At 33.3% G+C, this 16,416-nt stretch overlaps 2 protein-coding genes across 2 annotated transcripts; both read left to right on the forward strand.

The window, feature by feature from the left end:
* The first annotated feature begins 1,674 nt into the window (after positions 1 to 1,674).
* LOC25482189 (probable pre-mRNA-splicing factor ATP-dependent RNA helicase DEAH5) lies at positions 1,675 to 9,323 on the forward strand. Its single transcript, XM_013610714.3, has 4 exons — positions 1,675 to 5,149; positions 6,113 to 6,572; positions 7,427 to 7,557; positions 8,236 to 9,323. The coding sequence occupies exons 1-2, from the start codon at positions 1,872 to 1,874 to the stop codon at positions 6,504 to 6,506; spliced, it is 3,672 nt and encodes a 1,223-aa protein (XP_013466168.2). The 5' UTR covers positions 1,675 to 1,871; the 3' UTR covers positions 6,507 to 6,572; positions 7,427 to 7,557; positions 8,236 to 9,323.
* A 1,072-nt stretch (positions 9,324 to 10,395) lies between these two features.
* Positions 10,396 to 12,172, forward strand: LOC25482191 (uncharacterized). The gene has a single exon (XM_013610716.3). The coding sequence runs from the start codon at positions 10,557 to 10,559 to the stop codon at positions 11,835 to 11,837; it is 1,281 nt and encodes a 426-aa protein (XP_013466170.1). The 5' UTR covers positions 10,396 to 10,556; the 3' UTR covers positions 11,838 to 12,172.
* Positions 12,173 to 16,416: the final 4,244 nt, after the last annotated feature.

Raw genomic sequence — 16,416 nt, forward strand, 5'->3', positions numbered from 1 at the left:
CATGATTATCTATCTCATTTACTTTATTCTCTGTGCACCGAAACATATTGACTAGCATGTTTGGACTTGCCAACCAAACCAATGAGGATCCACACTTTTTTTTAAGTTTCAAAATACCGTTTCACGTTTTTCATATTGTTTTATTTTTATTATGTTTGCATGAAAATATACGCATTTTCAAAACATTCAACCGTAAAGAATTCCAACAATATTTTCTTTAGCAGTTTATTGGTTAAAGATTTACCTTTTAAAAGTAAATAAATAGAGTGTTTAAGATTCAAATTTTAACTTATGCATATAATATGTATGTCTTTGTCAATTAAGATAAGCTCGCGCGACGAATTCCATCAAATATTTTCCAAATAAATATGCTCAATTTATATATTATTTGTATTCTTTTAGTACTAACAAAAACACAATAATATTTCATAAATTAATTAAATTCTCTGATTTAATAATCATCATATAAAGAGTAGTTCTCCCTTCAAAGAAATAAATATGAAAAATAGTTCTCTAGAAAAATATTATAATACACACTTGTGTTTGGCCCTATAAGTTTAATATTAAGTCAATAATAGATTAATAAAAATTAAATATTAATTAAGGTTGGTGCTAATAACCTATTTAACGTTCCTTTGTAAAAAAAATTCTTAACGTTTTTGGAACAACTTTTGATGAACTTTATTTATTTTCCTTTCATCATTTAACAAATGTGTTTGTAAAATTATGTTCTTTGTTGTCTTGTGTTATTAACATAAACATTGTGAGTTTGTTAGAAGATTTATTTTTTTGTTCGCATAATCATATTTTTTGTGTTATTAACATTTTTTTTCATAGTTTTACATTTTGTTTATTGGTTTATCTATCATATGCAATATTGCATATGTTAATACAACTAAAAATGAATTTTCTTTTTATTAAAAACGGCATTTTTTTTAAAGAATTACTTCTAACTTCTTGATTTATGAAAATTTGCACATGATATAATTTTTTATTTTAGTTATGTTTTTTTATAAGTAAAAAAAAAGATTTAATTCATAGGCTTATTTGCAGTTTTGCCTCTCTTAGTATCACAATCTTGCGATTTGCCTCTTTTAAAAAAGGGTCTTGTTAACGAGTATCCTCGTGGCACTCTTTAAACATTACAAAAGGAGAAAATATTCTTAAAAAAAAGTCAAATGTTTCAATTTCCAATGCATTAATTATATAACTTTTCAAAAAAAGTTACCTTTTAAAGGTTTTAAAGAGTGACCCGGAGGCACTCGTTAACATTTCCCTTTAAAAAATAATAACAAATCAGCTCCCGAAGTTTACCCTTTTTTGCACTTTCGGCCCCAGACCTTTTTGCACTTTCTATTTTTTTGTAGGGGGCCAAAATCGTAAGATTATAATACTTATGGGGTCAAAACTGCAATTAAACCTAATAAATGAAGTGATATAGGTGTCATGTAAGCATTGAATCAGTCAAATTGGTCTGGAGTGTCAAAAGTATAAAAAGTGTAAATTTAGAAGGCTGATGTGTTATTGTTTTTTTATAGAGGGTCAAAATCATACTCAGAGGATCAAAATTGCGGTTAATCCTATTCATATATTCATCAAAGATTTAGTTTCACCTTCAAAAAGAAAAAAAAAAAAAAATTAGTTCCCGCACGTATATAAATATTATTGTGACCCCGTAGTATTATTTTGGAGCTCAATATTCAAACCAGCATAAAAAATAACCCCAAAATCGCACATCAATTTGTTTCCAGAACAATCTTCACTGTCGTAAACCCTAACCCTTCCACCGGTGACATTGTTTCCGATTTCAGATTGCCACCGCTCAACTTGCAACGCCGCACATTGCCACCGCGCACATTGCCACCGCTCCGATGGGTTCCGATATTCCACAAGATGGATTGAAGAAACTGGAGTATCTTTCACTCGTATCCAAAGTATGCACCGAGTTAGAATCTCACACCGGCACCGGCGACAAAGTTCTCGCCGAATTCATCACCGATTTAGGTCACTCTTCCAACTCCGTCGAAGAATTCGACGCTAAATTGAAAGAAAACGGTGCTGAAATGCCCGATTATTTTGTCAGAACGCTTCTCACTATAATTCATGCGATTCTTCCTCCAAAACCTAAGAAGCAGAGAGAAAATCTGAAAGAGAATGCCAATTCGAACACGAAGTTTAAGGCTTTGGCGATTTCAGATGATAGGGGTCGTGCTGAGAAGCTGAGAGAAGAGATTGAAATTGAAGCTAGAGAGAAACAGAAGCCACCAATGGAAGATGATGATGGTTATAGAGATAGGGATAGAAGAGATAGACATAGAGATAGATATGATAGAAGGGGGAATGATAGAGATAGAGATAGGCGTGAAAGAGATGATAAAAGGGGGAGTGATAGAGATCGTGGTGATAGGCGCGATAGAGATGATACAAGAGGCAATGCTAGAGATAGAGATAGGTATGAAAAAGATGATAAAAGAAGAGATGATAGGGATAGGGATCGATATGAAAGAGATGATAAAAGGGGGAATGATAGAGATAGGGATAGGGATAGGGATTGGTATGAGAGACGAAGGAGAGATGAGTATGAGGAGGACGAAGGTGGGAGGGAGGAGAATGGTGGTGATGAGAAAGGGAGGGGAGGAAGAGATACGAGGCGTGGTGGTGGTTCTGGTGAGCCGGAGTTGTATATGGTTTATAAAGGAAGAATTTCAAGGGTGATGGATACGGGGTGTTTTGTTTCGTTGGATGAGTTTAGAGGGAAAGAGGGCTTGGTTCATGTTTCTCAGATGGCTACTAGGAAGATTGCGAATGCTAAGGAGGTTGTTAAGAGGGATCAACAGGTTTATGTGAAGGTGATATCAGTTTCTGGGTCGAAGTTGAGTTTGTCTATGAGGGATGTTGATCAGCATAGTGGGAAGGATTTACTTCCGTTGAAGAAGAGTTCGGAGGAGGAGGCTTTTAGGACGAATCCACAAGATTCAAAGGATGGGCCGGTGGCGAGAACTGGGCTTTCTGGGATTAGGATTGTGGAGGAGGATGATATGGGTTCTTCGCGTAGGCCGTTGAAGAGAATGAGCTCTCCTGAGAGATGGGAAGCGAAACAGTTGATTGCTTCAGGGGTTTTGAGTGTTTCAGAGTATCCGACTTATGATGACGAGGGAGATGGAGTGATGTACCAAGAAGAAGGTGCTGAGGAAGAGCTTGAGATTGAGATGAATGAAGATGAGCCCGCTTTTTTGCAAGGGCAGAGCAGATACTCGATGGATATGTCTCCTGTTAAGATCTTTAAGAATCCTGAAGGTTCTCTAGGCCGTGCTGCTGCACTACAGTCCGCCCTTATAAAGGAGAGAAGGGAAGTACGAGAACAGCAGCAGCGTACCATGCTTGATTCTATTCCAAAGGATCTCAATCGTCCTTGGGAAGATCCTATGCCAGAGTCAGGTGAAAGGCATCTTGCTCAGGAGTTGAGGGGTGTTGGTTTATCGGCCTATGATATGCCTGAATGGAAGAAGGATGCCTATGGGAAAACCATTACTTTTGGGCAAAGGTCGAAGCTTTCTATTCAAGAACAGAGGCAGAGTTTGCCAATTTACAAGTTAAAAAAAGAGTTGATTCAGGCTGTCCATGATAATCAGGTCTTGGTTGTGATTGGTGAAACCGGTTCGGGTAAGACTACTCAGGTCACACAGTATCTTGCTGAAGCGGGTTACACCACCAGAGGTAAAATTGGATGTACTCAACCCCGTAGGGTGGCTGCAATGTCAGTTGCAAAGAGAGTTGCCGAAGAGTTTGGGTGTAGATTAGGAGAGGAAGTTGGTTATGCCATTCGATTTGAGGATTGCACTGGGCCTGATACTGTAATCAAGTACATGACCGATGGTATGCTTCTTAGAGAAATATTGGTTGATGAGAATCTGTCGCAGTATTCTGTTATAATGCTTGATGAAGCCCATGAGAGAACTATTCATACGGATGTTCTTTTCGGACTACTGAAGCAGCTGGTGAAGCGTAGACCCGAGTTGCGATTGATTGTCACATCAGCTACTCTTGATGCTGAAAAGTTTTCAGGATATTTCTTTAACTGTAACATCTTCACAATTCCTGGAAGAACTTTTCCTGTGGAGATACTTTATACTAAACAGCCAGAAAGCGATTACTTGGATGCATCTTTGATCACTGTCCTACAGATTCATTTGACAGAACCTGAAGGAGACATTCTTCTCTTCTTAACTGGTCAGGAGGAGATTGATTTTGCTTGCCAGTCTCTCTATGAGCGAATGAAAGGATTAGGTAAGAATGTCCCAGAGCTGATCATTTTACCTGTTTATAGTGCCCTTCCTAGTGAAATGCAATCTAGGATATTCGATCCTGCTCCTCCCGGGAAACGGAAAGTGGTTGTGGCTACAAACATTGCCGAGGCATCTTTGACTATTGACGGAATATTTTATGTTATTGATCCGGGGTTTGCTAAGCAAAATGTTTATAACCCGAAGCAAGGTCTTGATTCCTTGGTGATAACTCCGATATCACAAGCGTCTGCCAAACAAAGAGCTGGACGTGCAGGGCGTACTGGACCTGGAAAGTGTTATCGCCTCTATACCGAGAGTGCATATAGAAATGAAATGTCTCCTACTTCTATTCCAGAGATTCAAAGGATAAATTTAGGCATGACAACTCTTAGCATGAAAGCCATGGGCATAAATGATCTTCTGTCATTTGATTTTATGGATCCACCATCACCTCAAGCACTTATTTCCGCCATGGAGCAGCTTTACAGTCTTGGAGCTTTGGATGAAGAGGGTCTTCTAACCAAATTGGGGAGGAAAATGGCTGAGTTTCCTTTGGATCCGCCACTGTCCAAGATGTTGCTTGCCAGTGTAGATCTTGGGTGCAGTGATGAGATTCTGACCATAATTGCCATGATCCAGACTGGCAATATATTTTACAGGCCCAGGGAGAAACAAGCCCAAGCAGATCAGAAAAGGGCAAGGTTTTTCCAGCCAGAGGGTGACCATCTTACGCTTCTTGCTGTTTATGAATCCTGGAAAAATAAAAACTTTTCTGGACCTTGGTGTTTTGAGAACTTTGTTCAATCTCGATCGTTGAGAAGAGCGCAGGATGTAAGGAAACAACTTCTCACCATCATGGATAAGTAAGATATCTATCTTTCTAATATTTTGGTTTCTTTGTTCTATTTTCTGCATTTGTTTTTTAAATCAGGATGTAACAAAATGTTGTTCAGTGAATTATACTTATTATTTTGGATGGGAAACCTGTACTTGTGAATCGCAAAGGCATTTAACAGTTTTATTTTCTCTTTAGCAAAAATTATAGGCTGCTAATGCTATTTTGGTGTGTGAATCGCATCAGAGTTGTATAGGAAAAGTAAACTATAGTTGCTACTTGAAAAATAAGCTGGAAATAACTAACACCTGAGCCTATAATTATCTTGTTTGTAATTTGGTTAGTGAAGGAAGGTTTTTTGGTGAATTTACTGCTGAAAGTGTCTTAATAGTAGGAGTTAGCCAAACCAAGAGGCAGGAGCCAATATGTGACTTGACACCAATATTTATTTTTGTGACGGTGTTTGATGTCATGGCTCTGAATTCTTCCCCCAAGTCTTAAAGGCCTCTGTGTCGCCGTATATGATTTAACATTAGCAAAGAAAAAGAGTCAAAGATAGCACTTGACGCTAGATAAAAATGTTAAATTTCATATTGATGTTATATTAAATTTTGTTAGAACATCAGAGAGAATGATCAACACATACAATATATATTCATCCCATCACTAGAGTTAAAATTTTGCACAGAGAGATCAGCACAGATTTTTTTAGACTCCCACAGTTTCACTGATGCACTGTTTTAGATATTATATTCTTTATAAAATGAAAAGGGAAAATTCTTCTCCTTATATTGTTGCCATTATTGTAACCAATATTTTGGTTAAGTTCGTTTATCTTTGTTTATAAACGAACTAGGTATTTTTTTATTGTTGCCATTATTGTAACCAATATTTTGCTGTGGTTATTATGTTGACGACATTAGTCTTCTGAATTATCATTATCATTTACTCAAATTAAATTGTACTCTAAATCATTAACTCTGATATTCAGGTACAAATTGGATGTTGTGAGCGCTGGAAAAAACTTCACAAAGATTAGGAAGGCTATCACTGCAGGGTTCTTTTTTCATGCAGCAAGAAAGGACCCCCAGGAAGGTTACAGAACACTAGTTGAGAATCAGCCTGTGTATATCCATCCAAGTTCAGCTTTGTTCCAGAGGCAACCAGACTGGGTCATATACCACGAGCTTGTAATGACAACAAAGGAATATATGCGCGAAGTCACAGTCATAGACCCCAAATGGCTTGTTGAATTGGCTCCAAGATTCTTCAAAGTTGCCGATCCCACAAAGATGAGCAAACGGAAGCGTCAAGAGCGTATTGAACCACTTTATGATAGATACCACGAGCCAAACTCATGGCGTTTGAGTAAACGCCGTGCATGATATGCTTTCTCGGTTTCACTTCATGCTAAGTGCCGGATACCATTTATGTTGGATTTAGTTTTAAATGTAAGTTTTCTCCTTATATTATGAGTTAAATGGAATTTTTGACATATTTTTGCTGGTGTTGCTAGTAAAACTTAATTATGATACTAAAAGTTCCATTTTGATATAACTCGTAATTTTTTGACTGCCCTTTAGTTACACTACATATCATGCATTGAAGCTTTTTTACATAGTAGCATCGGCTGTAACTTCATAAGTTAATTAAGTGATTCATTCAAGTTTAGGTGAGAAAGTGTGCTTCATTTGTCACACATAGGTTTTTCACTGGTGAGAAAGCCAGATTTTGAATCAACAAAAGACATTTTGCTTCCTTTTGGACAATTTTATGAATTAGATTTGAGTGATTTCGTTTACATGCTTTCTATTTTGAGTTTTCTTTGTGCTGTTCAAGATGATTCTCTTTTTCTGGCAATGAGCTGGTCTATCGAATACATGTCTGTTTAGTTTTTTAGGATATTAGTTTCCACAGCCATTCCCTTTTTGTTGTTATCATGTATTAATTGGTGACATCGATGGTAGAGCCAATAACAACATTAGATTTGGGAACTAGATATCTGATGGTTATACTTGAGACAATGATTGTATGTTGATGACCTAAATCGTCATCCAAATTATTCGCTGATCTGTTAGGCATTGTATTATGCAAATTCAGTTTTGATTTAATATTTGACCAAAGTTAATTTCAACTGTGTTTCTGCCTTGTGATTTTGATATAATTCACAGCAAGTGAACAAAATTGTTTATGTTATTGTGCAAGTGTGTTATACATGCAAGTGTGTATGCTATGCAGGGGGTTTGTAACTTTGTCTTCTGCGTCTAAATCAACTATGTTGTATCTTTGCTTTGAATTTCCACAGATACAAGCATTTGAGCAAGCAGTTAGAGATATTCCCTCACCTTCCCCTGTTCATATTGCTCTAAATCCTTGCGATCTGTTGAAGTTATCTTTGATGCTGTTGATAGCAATTCATTTGAAACAGTTTGCAAGGTATTTTTGCTTTTCACATTCTCTTATGTGTCCTCGTAGTGATCAAATATAATCTTTCTAGGAGCTGATCGTACACAGCTGAGAATTGAGAGGAAGCCAAATTTTGAAGTTAGTATTTAGTTTTCCTCATTATGTTTGAGATAATTGCAAAATGCCCACCGTGGCTATTGGTTGATGTGCTATTTACCCTGAGTTTTAAAAAATAAATAAAACCCCCACTGAACTTTGCTAATATGCAAGAAAAAAAAACTCGAACTTTCTCAATGCTCAAAGAAACCATATCAATCTTTTAAATGATTATTAATAGAGAATGTGTTGTACTTTTCCTCATCACTTCAAACTATGTAAACTTTTTTAAGCAATGAAACTATTCATTTGCTCAACCATTGCAATGAAAATGATATGCTTTTGTTCAGCTATATTTGTTTTTATATGGTTAAAATCTAACACCAGGTCCAGGGTTGTTATGTTCTTAATGTATTTTTTATTCACTAGTATTGATTCATTACATATAGGTTTTAAGTGAAGAGCTGAGCACTTTTAGTAAAGCTCAAGAGGTCGTTCTACAAATATTAAAAACAATGGTTACATTGCCTATTCGTTTGCTTTTGACACATGATTTTGTTGATTTTTATTGTCCAATGTGATTCATTTTATGTATGTCCTGTGTTTAAGCAGCATGTTTTCTCATCCGTCTACCAAGCTTTCAAGTTGTTTTTTCTCTCAAAAGTTTTCTTCCTGTTTGACTGGGTTTCTCTATGGAGTGATCTAAAGTTTTGTTCCTGCAAACGAAGGGAATCACAGAGGACACCGTATTTTAATTAATGGCAATTCTGTGGTATATGAGCTAATACAAAAATAGAACTATTAGGGTTGGAAACAAGATTGAATGTGAATCTCTTGCAACCCAGGTCTGCTACCTACCTCCTCCACCCTCTTCAACCTTGTCTTCCTTTTGTGTTGTGTTCTCGGACAACTGTGTTAACTAGTTTTCACCAGTTTGGTTGTTCATAACTAGTTTTCTTTTTGTCTTTGGAGCCCTTCTTTGGAAGATTTTGGTTTGATGTTTGGCAAGGGATGGATTGCTCTGTCACCTTTTTGTTTAAGTCTTGAACTGTGTTTTGTTCTTGCGGATCTAGCATCTGGTTATTAGTCTGTTTTTGTGGGGTTTTCATTTATGGAAGCTAAATCAATGATGGTATGACCTACTAGTGGTGCCAGAGTAAAATGGTGGGGGTGGGGAGATTTGGATGATTAGTGGTGATGAACTACTACTTCATGCTTTGCTATTTTGGAATGGCTTTTAACTATAGGGAAAGACAAGTCATTACTATAGCAGAGCCCTGTCTCAGCATGTATTGGGAAAACAACTCATCATGTTGTAGGACATGTAGAACATTGCAGCATTCTATTAGCAGGTTGAGATTTGTACTGCTGGTCTATCTGAAAGGATGCAAAAGATCTTTATTTTTTATATATCATGGCAGTCAGTTTGTTGAATTTTACACTTAAATAGATGAATTGATATTAATGTTAGACTGACAAAAAAAAACACTAATTTCCACATATTTCTTAAGTCTCCTAGTGTAGGTTTCTATCTCCTCTAGGTGGCGATCTTCGTGTATTATAAAATTGTTATATTCTGCGTCAAAATAGAAATTTCTTAAAGTGGTACAAGTATGAAGAGTATGTAGACAAGTGCTTCCCTTTAAACAGGCATCAATTATTATTGTAATAATTTAACAAAGTTTGACCTTTACGTCTCATTATTATTTGCATAATTGCATTGGTTCTTTCTTGATGTAACGTACTGGTGCACTATCGGAAAACACTCCCCAAAGTAACTTATTTAAATCAATTCAATACGATTTCTAAAATGCCCTGCCCTGCTTTATTGTTAATAACAATATCTCAAACAGATTATTATTCCATGTAAGAAAATATAATCTTCTCCTTACAAATACATTTTCAGTTGATAACTATTAACCATGCTACTTGAAAATGATTCAAATATTATTTTGTAATTGAATGTTTACCAATAGAATATTTTTTTTATTAAAAGAAATGCCATATCTCAACTCTAAGAATTTGATATAGTCGTAAAAAAAAATTAGGCAAAATAAAGAAATAGATTAACAAAAAAAACAAAGGAGTATAATAATAGACATTGAGTTTAGAATTTGAGCAATGCTAGTCTCCATTTTAACGCGAGCACTAAGATTTTTTTCAGTTATAGACATAGGTCGTACTCCCTCCGTCTCATAATAATTGTCTCTTTAGCAATTTTTTATTTTTTTTTCAAAATAATTGTCACTTTACAATAATAATGCATCATTTATTATTTTTTTCCATTATTATACCCTTATTTATTGAATTTCATTCAACTTAACTATTCCACTAACTACAATTAATAAGAGTATTTTAGTAAATGATATTAATTTCACCATTGAAATCAACACAATTAATTATTTTTTTAATAATCGTGCATAAATTATAATTTAGAGACGGAGGGAGTATTTGTTTTAACTGATTTTTTCAACATTCATAAATTCACATCATAAATCATTAATATCACACACATCATTCACCTATGTAGTAATAATTCACTTTGATTGCAAGTGTTGGACTAGTACTATATTTTCTACCTAACATTTATTAAATTCACACATGACAACTGGTAACGTTTTTTTTTTGTACATAAATAACTCCAAGTTGATGATAGATCTCTTAATCAGTGTTAAGAAAGGTCATTTAATAAATTCACACAAAAAGTTACATGACCATTGGCTTAATTTATTATAATTAACATTCAATAACACTTTTACAAACAAGACATACAAAATAGTTAAAGTAACATGAAAAATGAAATTAAGGTAACATGAAAAATGTTACAAACACAAACCGACACAAAGGTTCCATAGAGATTTGGTTTCTTTGAAACCAAGCTTTTCTTACTTCACTCATCCAAATCTAGTGCTTCACTTGCAAATCTCACAAAGATGGGTTCAGTTTCACTGAAAATTGGAGATGGAACAGCAAGATTCAAAAGAGCAACACTTTGTTCTTCAGCTGTTAACATTCTCATGATTTTCTGTGTCATCACAACCAATCTCTTTGCTCTCTATGCTTTCACTTCATCTTCCTCAAAAAACCACACCACCACCAACACCAACAACAGTAACCTTAATCTTCACAAAAACATCTCTCTTGTCTCAGAACAAGTCTCACTCATACTCAGAGAGATAGATTTGTCTCAAAAGAAACTAGCCCAGATGGAAAAACAGCTTCTTGGTTATGAAAGCATTGATCTTTCAAGACCCAACATTGCAAATGAGCTGAAAATCTTCCTCCAAAGACATCAACTTCCTTTAGGCAAGGATTCAAGAACTGGGATCACTGAAATGGTGTCATCAGTTGGTCATTCTTGTGAGAAAAGTGCAGACTTGTTGTCACAGTTCATGAGTTACAAGGCTTCTGGAGCTTGTCCTGATGATTGGAGTGTAGCTCAGAAACTGATCTTAAAAGGGTGTGAGCCTTTACCTAGAAGAAGGTGTTTTTCAAAAACTGTTTCAAAATCAGGTTTTTTTCCTTTTCCTGTTTCTCTTTGGAAGCCTCTTGGTAATAACACTTTTAATTGGAGTGGTTTGAATTGTAAGAGTTTTGAATGTTTGAAAGGAAAGAAATTGAGTAGAGATTGTGTTAATTGTTTTGATTTGGTTAGTGGTGGAAATGAGAATCAGAGATTTGTGAAGTCAAAAAGTAAAAATGATTTTTTGGTTGATGATGTTTTAGCATTAGGAAATGGTGGAATTAGAATGGGGTTTGATATTGGTGGTGGTTCTGGTTCTTTTGCTGCTAGAATGTTTGATAGAAATGTTACTGTGATTACCAATACTCTTAATGTTGATGCACCATTTAGTGAATTCATTGCTGCAAGAGGACTTTTTCCACTTTACTTGAGCTTAGATCATAGGTTTCCATTTTATGACAATGTGTTTGATTTGATTCATGCTTCAAGTGCATTGGATGTTGGAGGGAAGGCTGAAAAATTGGAGTTTTTAATGTTTGATATCGATCGAGTTTTGCGGGCCGGTGGTTTGTTTTGGCTTGATAATTTCTTTTGTTTTAGTGAAGAGAAGAAACAAACTCTAACAAGGTTGATTGAAAGATTTGGATATAAGAAATTGAAATGGGTTGTGGGAGAGAAAGTTGATAGTTTTGGATCAGGAAAATCTGAAGTTGTGTTGTCTGCTGTTCTTCAGAAACCAGTTAGGGGTTAAAGGTTAGGAGCTTATACAACAAATGTAGCCACAAGTGAGAATAATCTGATTCTGCTATATCTCTTTCGCGCGAAATTTGTGCGAATGAAATTGTTTTCAACATCATCATCAAATCTCATAAGGTGTGGATTATAAGTACAAGAATTGTTTCCTTACCAATTGTAGACCAACATTTTGAGGTGACATATATCATGTATTTTAGTTATGTTCTATATCCTGTTCTGTATTTCAGTTCTAGATGGGTTTTGTAATTTATAAGTTGTTGGAAAATGGAACACAATAAATACTGAATTACATTTTTGAATTTTCATTCTTGACTGTGATGGATTCAATCATATGTTTCTCCATTCCATATTACTTCCATTTTAGACACAACCACTACAATCTATAAGTGATATGACCTGCCAAAAGTGAGTTAAACAACTATACCTTAATTCATGGTTGGATCGAGTTATTTGAGTTTATATGGAAACAATTTATGACATGTCCATAAGTTTTTTTCAGCTTATTTTGATAAGCTACAAGGTAACTTATGAAAACAACTATTATGTTTTATGAAAATAGTTTGACTTGTTAGTATCTTTTGTTATGGAAATAGCTTATATTATTCACTTCATGGCACCATCCAATGACAATGGCCTTTTAACTTTGATGGCACCTAGCTTCCCTTAGAAACACTTGATTCTGGGATTGATCTATTGGTGGTACCAAACAGCAATGTGATTATTCACTTACAAATATAGTATTTTCTTATTGAACATACTAACTGTTTTGAACCAAGATTCTGATTGATCAATTCACATGAATGTTGGTTGTCTCCAAGTGAAAAATGCCTTAGGTAATGCAAAAGTCATGAAGATATTAAATACTAATGCCTAATATGATGAGTTGCATAATTGCTACTGAAGTTTTGATATTCCATGAATTTTCTCTTTTTGCCTATTCATAGTTCTGCATTCAACCTAAAATATTAGAGCCTGCTTATCAAAAAAAATATATTATAGAGAATAGTTTGTCTTGGCTTGGCTGATTAGGATAGAGAATTTGGATGCTTAATTACTAAGAAAAATGATTACAAATTGAGGCTTATATGTGGCTTTTCTCTGAATGTACATGACCCTTATTCTCTAGGCTAATAATGAAATGTGTTGATAAAAAAAATATAAAAGCAATGAAGTTATTAATTGTTGCTTTTTGAATATTTTGCCAAACAGGAGTACATTCTAATAGGAAATGTGAGATATCAAATGCACTTGTTAATCATTTTACATTAATCAAGAAATGTAATTAATTTTAAATGAGAAAGAGGTGATAACCAAGCCTTATCCTATTAAGTGTAAACGGTTACATAAATCAAATTACACCATAATGTTCTATTATAAACCATATTTAGATCCAACTCATTAACATCTAAATCTTTTCTAATAGTTTCTCTTATAGTTTTTCTAGGTCCCTTTTTATCTCTTTTGATCTAACACTCTTTCATATGATTTACTTTTCATACTATAACATCTACAATTCTTCTCTCTACATGCCCAAACCATCTAATCATATTTTCCTCCATTTAAGCTTTTCAATACTAAAAAATAATCTGAAGATAATTTTATTTGTGTTATACTATCCAAATCATTTGATTAAGATAACCAATTGTTTTATCTACGATATATAAAAATGAATTCTAAATGATTCTTCAGCAAATTTAATGTTTGTTATTGACATTCATAAGAATTTTTTTTATCATGGTATTTTTTCCTAAGAATTTTATTCATTTAAAAAAACATACATTCAATTTTCATTTTATTGTTAATATTAGAATTTTATTCATTTAAAAAAAAAAATATATATAATAATTACCATTTTGTTGGTATCATGTATTAAATGGTGGCATTGATGAAGGCCAATAACAAAATTAAAATTAGAAACTAGATATCTGATGGTTATACTTGAGACAATGATTGCATGTTGGTGACCTAAATCTTCATCAAAAGTTAATGGCAAGTGTGTTTCTGACTTGTGATTCTGATAGAATTCAGATCAAGTGGACAAAGTTGTTTATGTTATTGTGTAAGTGTGTTATCTTTGATGTTGTTGATAGCAATTCACTTAAGACAGTTTGTAAGGTAATTTTGCTCTAAGAGAACCTTACAACTAGAGTGCCCACTTTATTTCAAAGGAAATGAATGACAGTAAGAAAAACAAGTTAGAGCTACATAGCATATTTATGTAAGTTTGAAATAACCAACTTCCATGTTAAAATGATATGCAATACATTGAAGCTGAATCCTGCCAAACAAAACAAAAAGAAATACACATCAACAACCAAATGATGAAACAATTATAAATCAGCAACAATAAACACTACTACCTCCGTCCCTAATTATAGGGCCCTTTTGAAAAAATAACGGAAATTAAGATAGTGGGTATTTGTATTAAATATGTTTGTAATTAGTATTGTTTTTACAGTTTTATCCTTTAAGAGAGAGATGTTTTATGTTTTCAACATGCTATTTATTGTTAATTGAAGAAAAAGATTATAATTAATAGGGGCATGTATGTAAAGAAATAATTAATGTAGTTGGAAATAGCAAAGGGATCTTATAAAAAGGGACAAAAAAAATTCTCAAAAGGGTCTTATAATTAGGGACGGAGGTAGTATTAAGTAATTTTAGATAACTAAAAATCAAGAACAATTTTTTTTTTTGTTACCATCTTATATATCTACGTATAATTTAGCTATTAATTTTTGAGTGAAGGCTCTTTTAATCCTTGAAAAACTATCAAGATTCACTTTAGTCCCGAAAAAATAAAAGCAATTTTTAATCCATCACAAAGATTAATCGAGACAAATTAATCCTTACACTCTATAGGCCTTGTTTGATTGATAAAATAAAGGCTTAATGGCACTTTTTGCCCTCTATCTTTTTAAAAGTTGCGATTTTCGTCCCTTAATTAATTAAATTACAAAACAGCCCCCTTTGTATTGGATCTTTGGCAGTTTTGGCCCCCAAGGTCAATTTTGATTTGATCAACGCACACGTGTATTTTTTTTAATTATTTAATTTTTTTTTTTTTTTGTAATTTTTATTTTTTTTATTTACTTATTTAAAAAAGTATATTTTTAATTAAAAAAACGATTAAAAATTATTTTAAATATTTATTTATTAAAAAAATATTTTTATTTTATTTTTTAAAAAAAAATTAAGTGATGTGGGTGTCACATCAGCGAAGACCAAGTCAAAATTGTCCTTGGAGGCCAAAAGTGACAATGATCAAATATATAAGGGCCTGTTTTGTATTTGAATTAGTTATGGGCCAAAATTGCAACTTTTGAAAAGATAGGGGGCCAAAAGTGCAATTAAGCCTAAAATAAAGATACAAAGCATACGGTTGCTACCCCTTTTACGCTTATTGAAAAGGTTAAGCTACATTCGTTCTTATGGTTAAAATCAAAGCATGTTTCCTTCGGTTAGAGTTACCATGACTTATGGAAACATCTGCTTTCTTGTATGGGCATTATTATGTAATTTTGTCTGTTTGTTTAATTGGAGCTTTTCTGTAGCATGTGAATGTTGTAAATATTGGTTGGTGTTTTCTCCCTTTCACGTCTTGTGTGGGATGATTCATCTTTATTAATTTTAATGTCATTTTAATTTGTTCAAAAACAAGAAGAAGAAAAAAAAGATAAAGGAAAATTATGATAGAAACGTATGTATCCATAAAATCACATAAATAGATCGGTGAGTGGAATATTTTTATGGATTAAATATGTTTTTATGTTCTATAAAAATTTTAAATTTTAAGTTTTAGTTCTTATCTGTCAAAAAAAGTTTTAGTTCTTATAAATTTTTCAAAAAATTCTACCTCACTCATGGTCATTGTTTTAAGGAAAATGATATTCCCTCCGTTTCAAACATATCCATTTTAAAGAAATTGTATATTAAATAAATTTTGTTATTTTTGGTGAAATTATATGTGTGTTTTCCGTAATACCCATAACCATTTATTATTTAATTTTTTTTTCTCTTTGCAATAAATATGCAATGATATTATTGACCATGAAAGAGTGATGTGTGTAGAAAATTGTTCAACCATTAAAATAACATAACTAAGTGTGTGTTTGGTTATGCGGTGACGAGAATTGATTTTGATAGAATTGATTTTACATAATTGATTATGAATAAAAGTGAGTTGGATGAAAAGTGATTTTTGTTTGGATACTTTTATGATAGAAGTGATTCATATGAAAAATGTTGTTTGGATATTTTGTGTCAAAATTGCTTTTAGTTATGAAAATGACCAAAATGGGTTTTTCCTATATGTACATTTAAAACAAATTTCATTTATTTTTTCTACAAAAATGATTTCCAATTTTAGGTTTTTTTAGAGCATTTTCATTTTTTAGTTAATTGTTTAAGTTTAATACAATTGTTTAAAAATTATTAAAAAAAACTTTCTACGAAAAAGATTTTTTTTTTGACAAATTCTACGAAAAAGATTATTAAGAAACTACTAGTTATTTTATTATTTTATAAAATGTAAAATTTATTGGGCTCCAAGCGGCTGAGGTCGTAGAGCAATT

This window comes from Medicago truncatula, chromosome 1, assembly GCF_003473485.1.
Source record: "Medicago truncatula cultivar Jemalong A17 chromosome 1, MtrunA17r5.0-ANR, whole genome shotgun sequence".
NCBI classification, from domain to species: domain Eukaryota; kingdom Viridiplantae; phylum Streptophyta; class Magnoliopsida; order Fabales; family Fabaceae; genus Medicago; species Medicago truncatula.

What these genes read in the sequence shown, in the direction of transcription:
- LOC25482189 (XM_013610714.3), top strand. Translation starts at nt 1,872, where the DNA reads ATGGGTTCCGATATTCCACAAGATGGATTGAAGAAACTGGAGTATCTT. An exon ending in CTTCTCACCATCATGGATAA is followed by an intron (nt 5,150 to 6,112) that starts GTAAGATATCTA and finishes TCTGATATTCAG; the next exon opens with GTACAAATTGGATGTTGTGA.
- LOC25482191 (XM_013610716.3), top strand. Translation starts at nt 10,557, where the DNA reads ATGGGTTCAGTTTCACTGAAAATTGGAGATGGAACAGCAAGATTCAAA.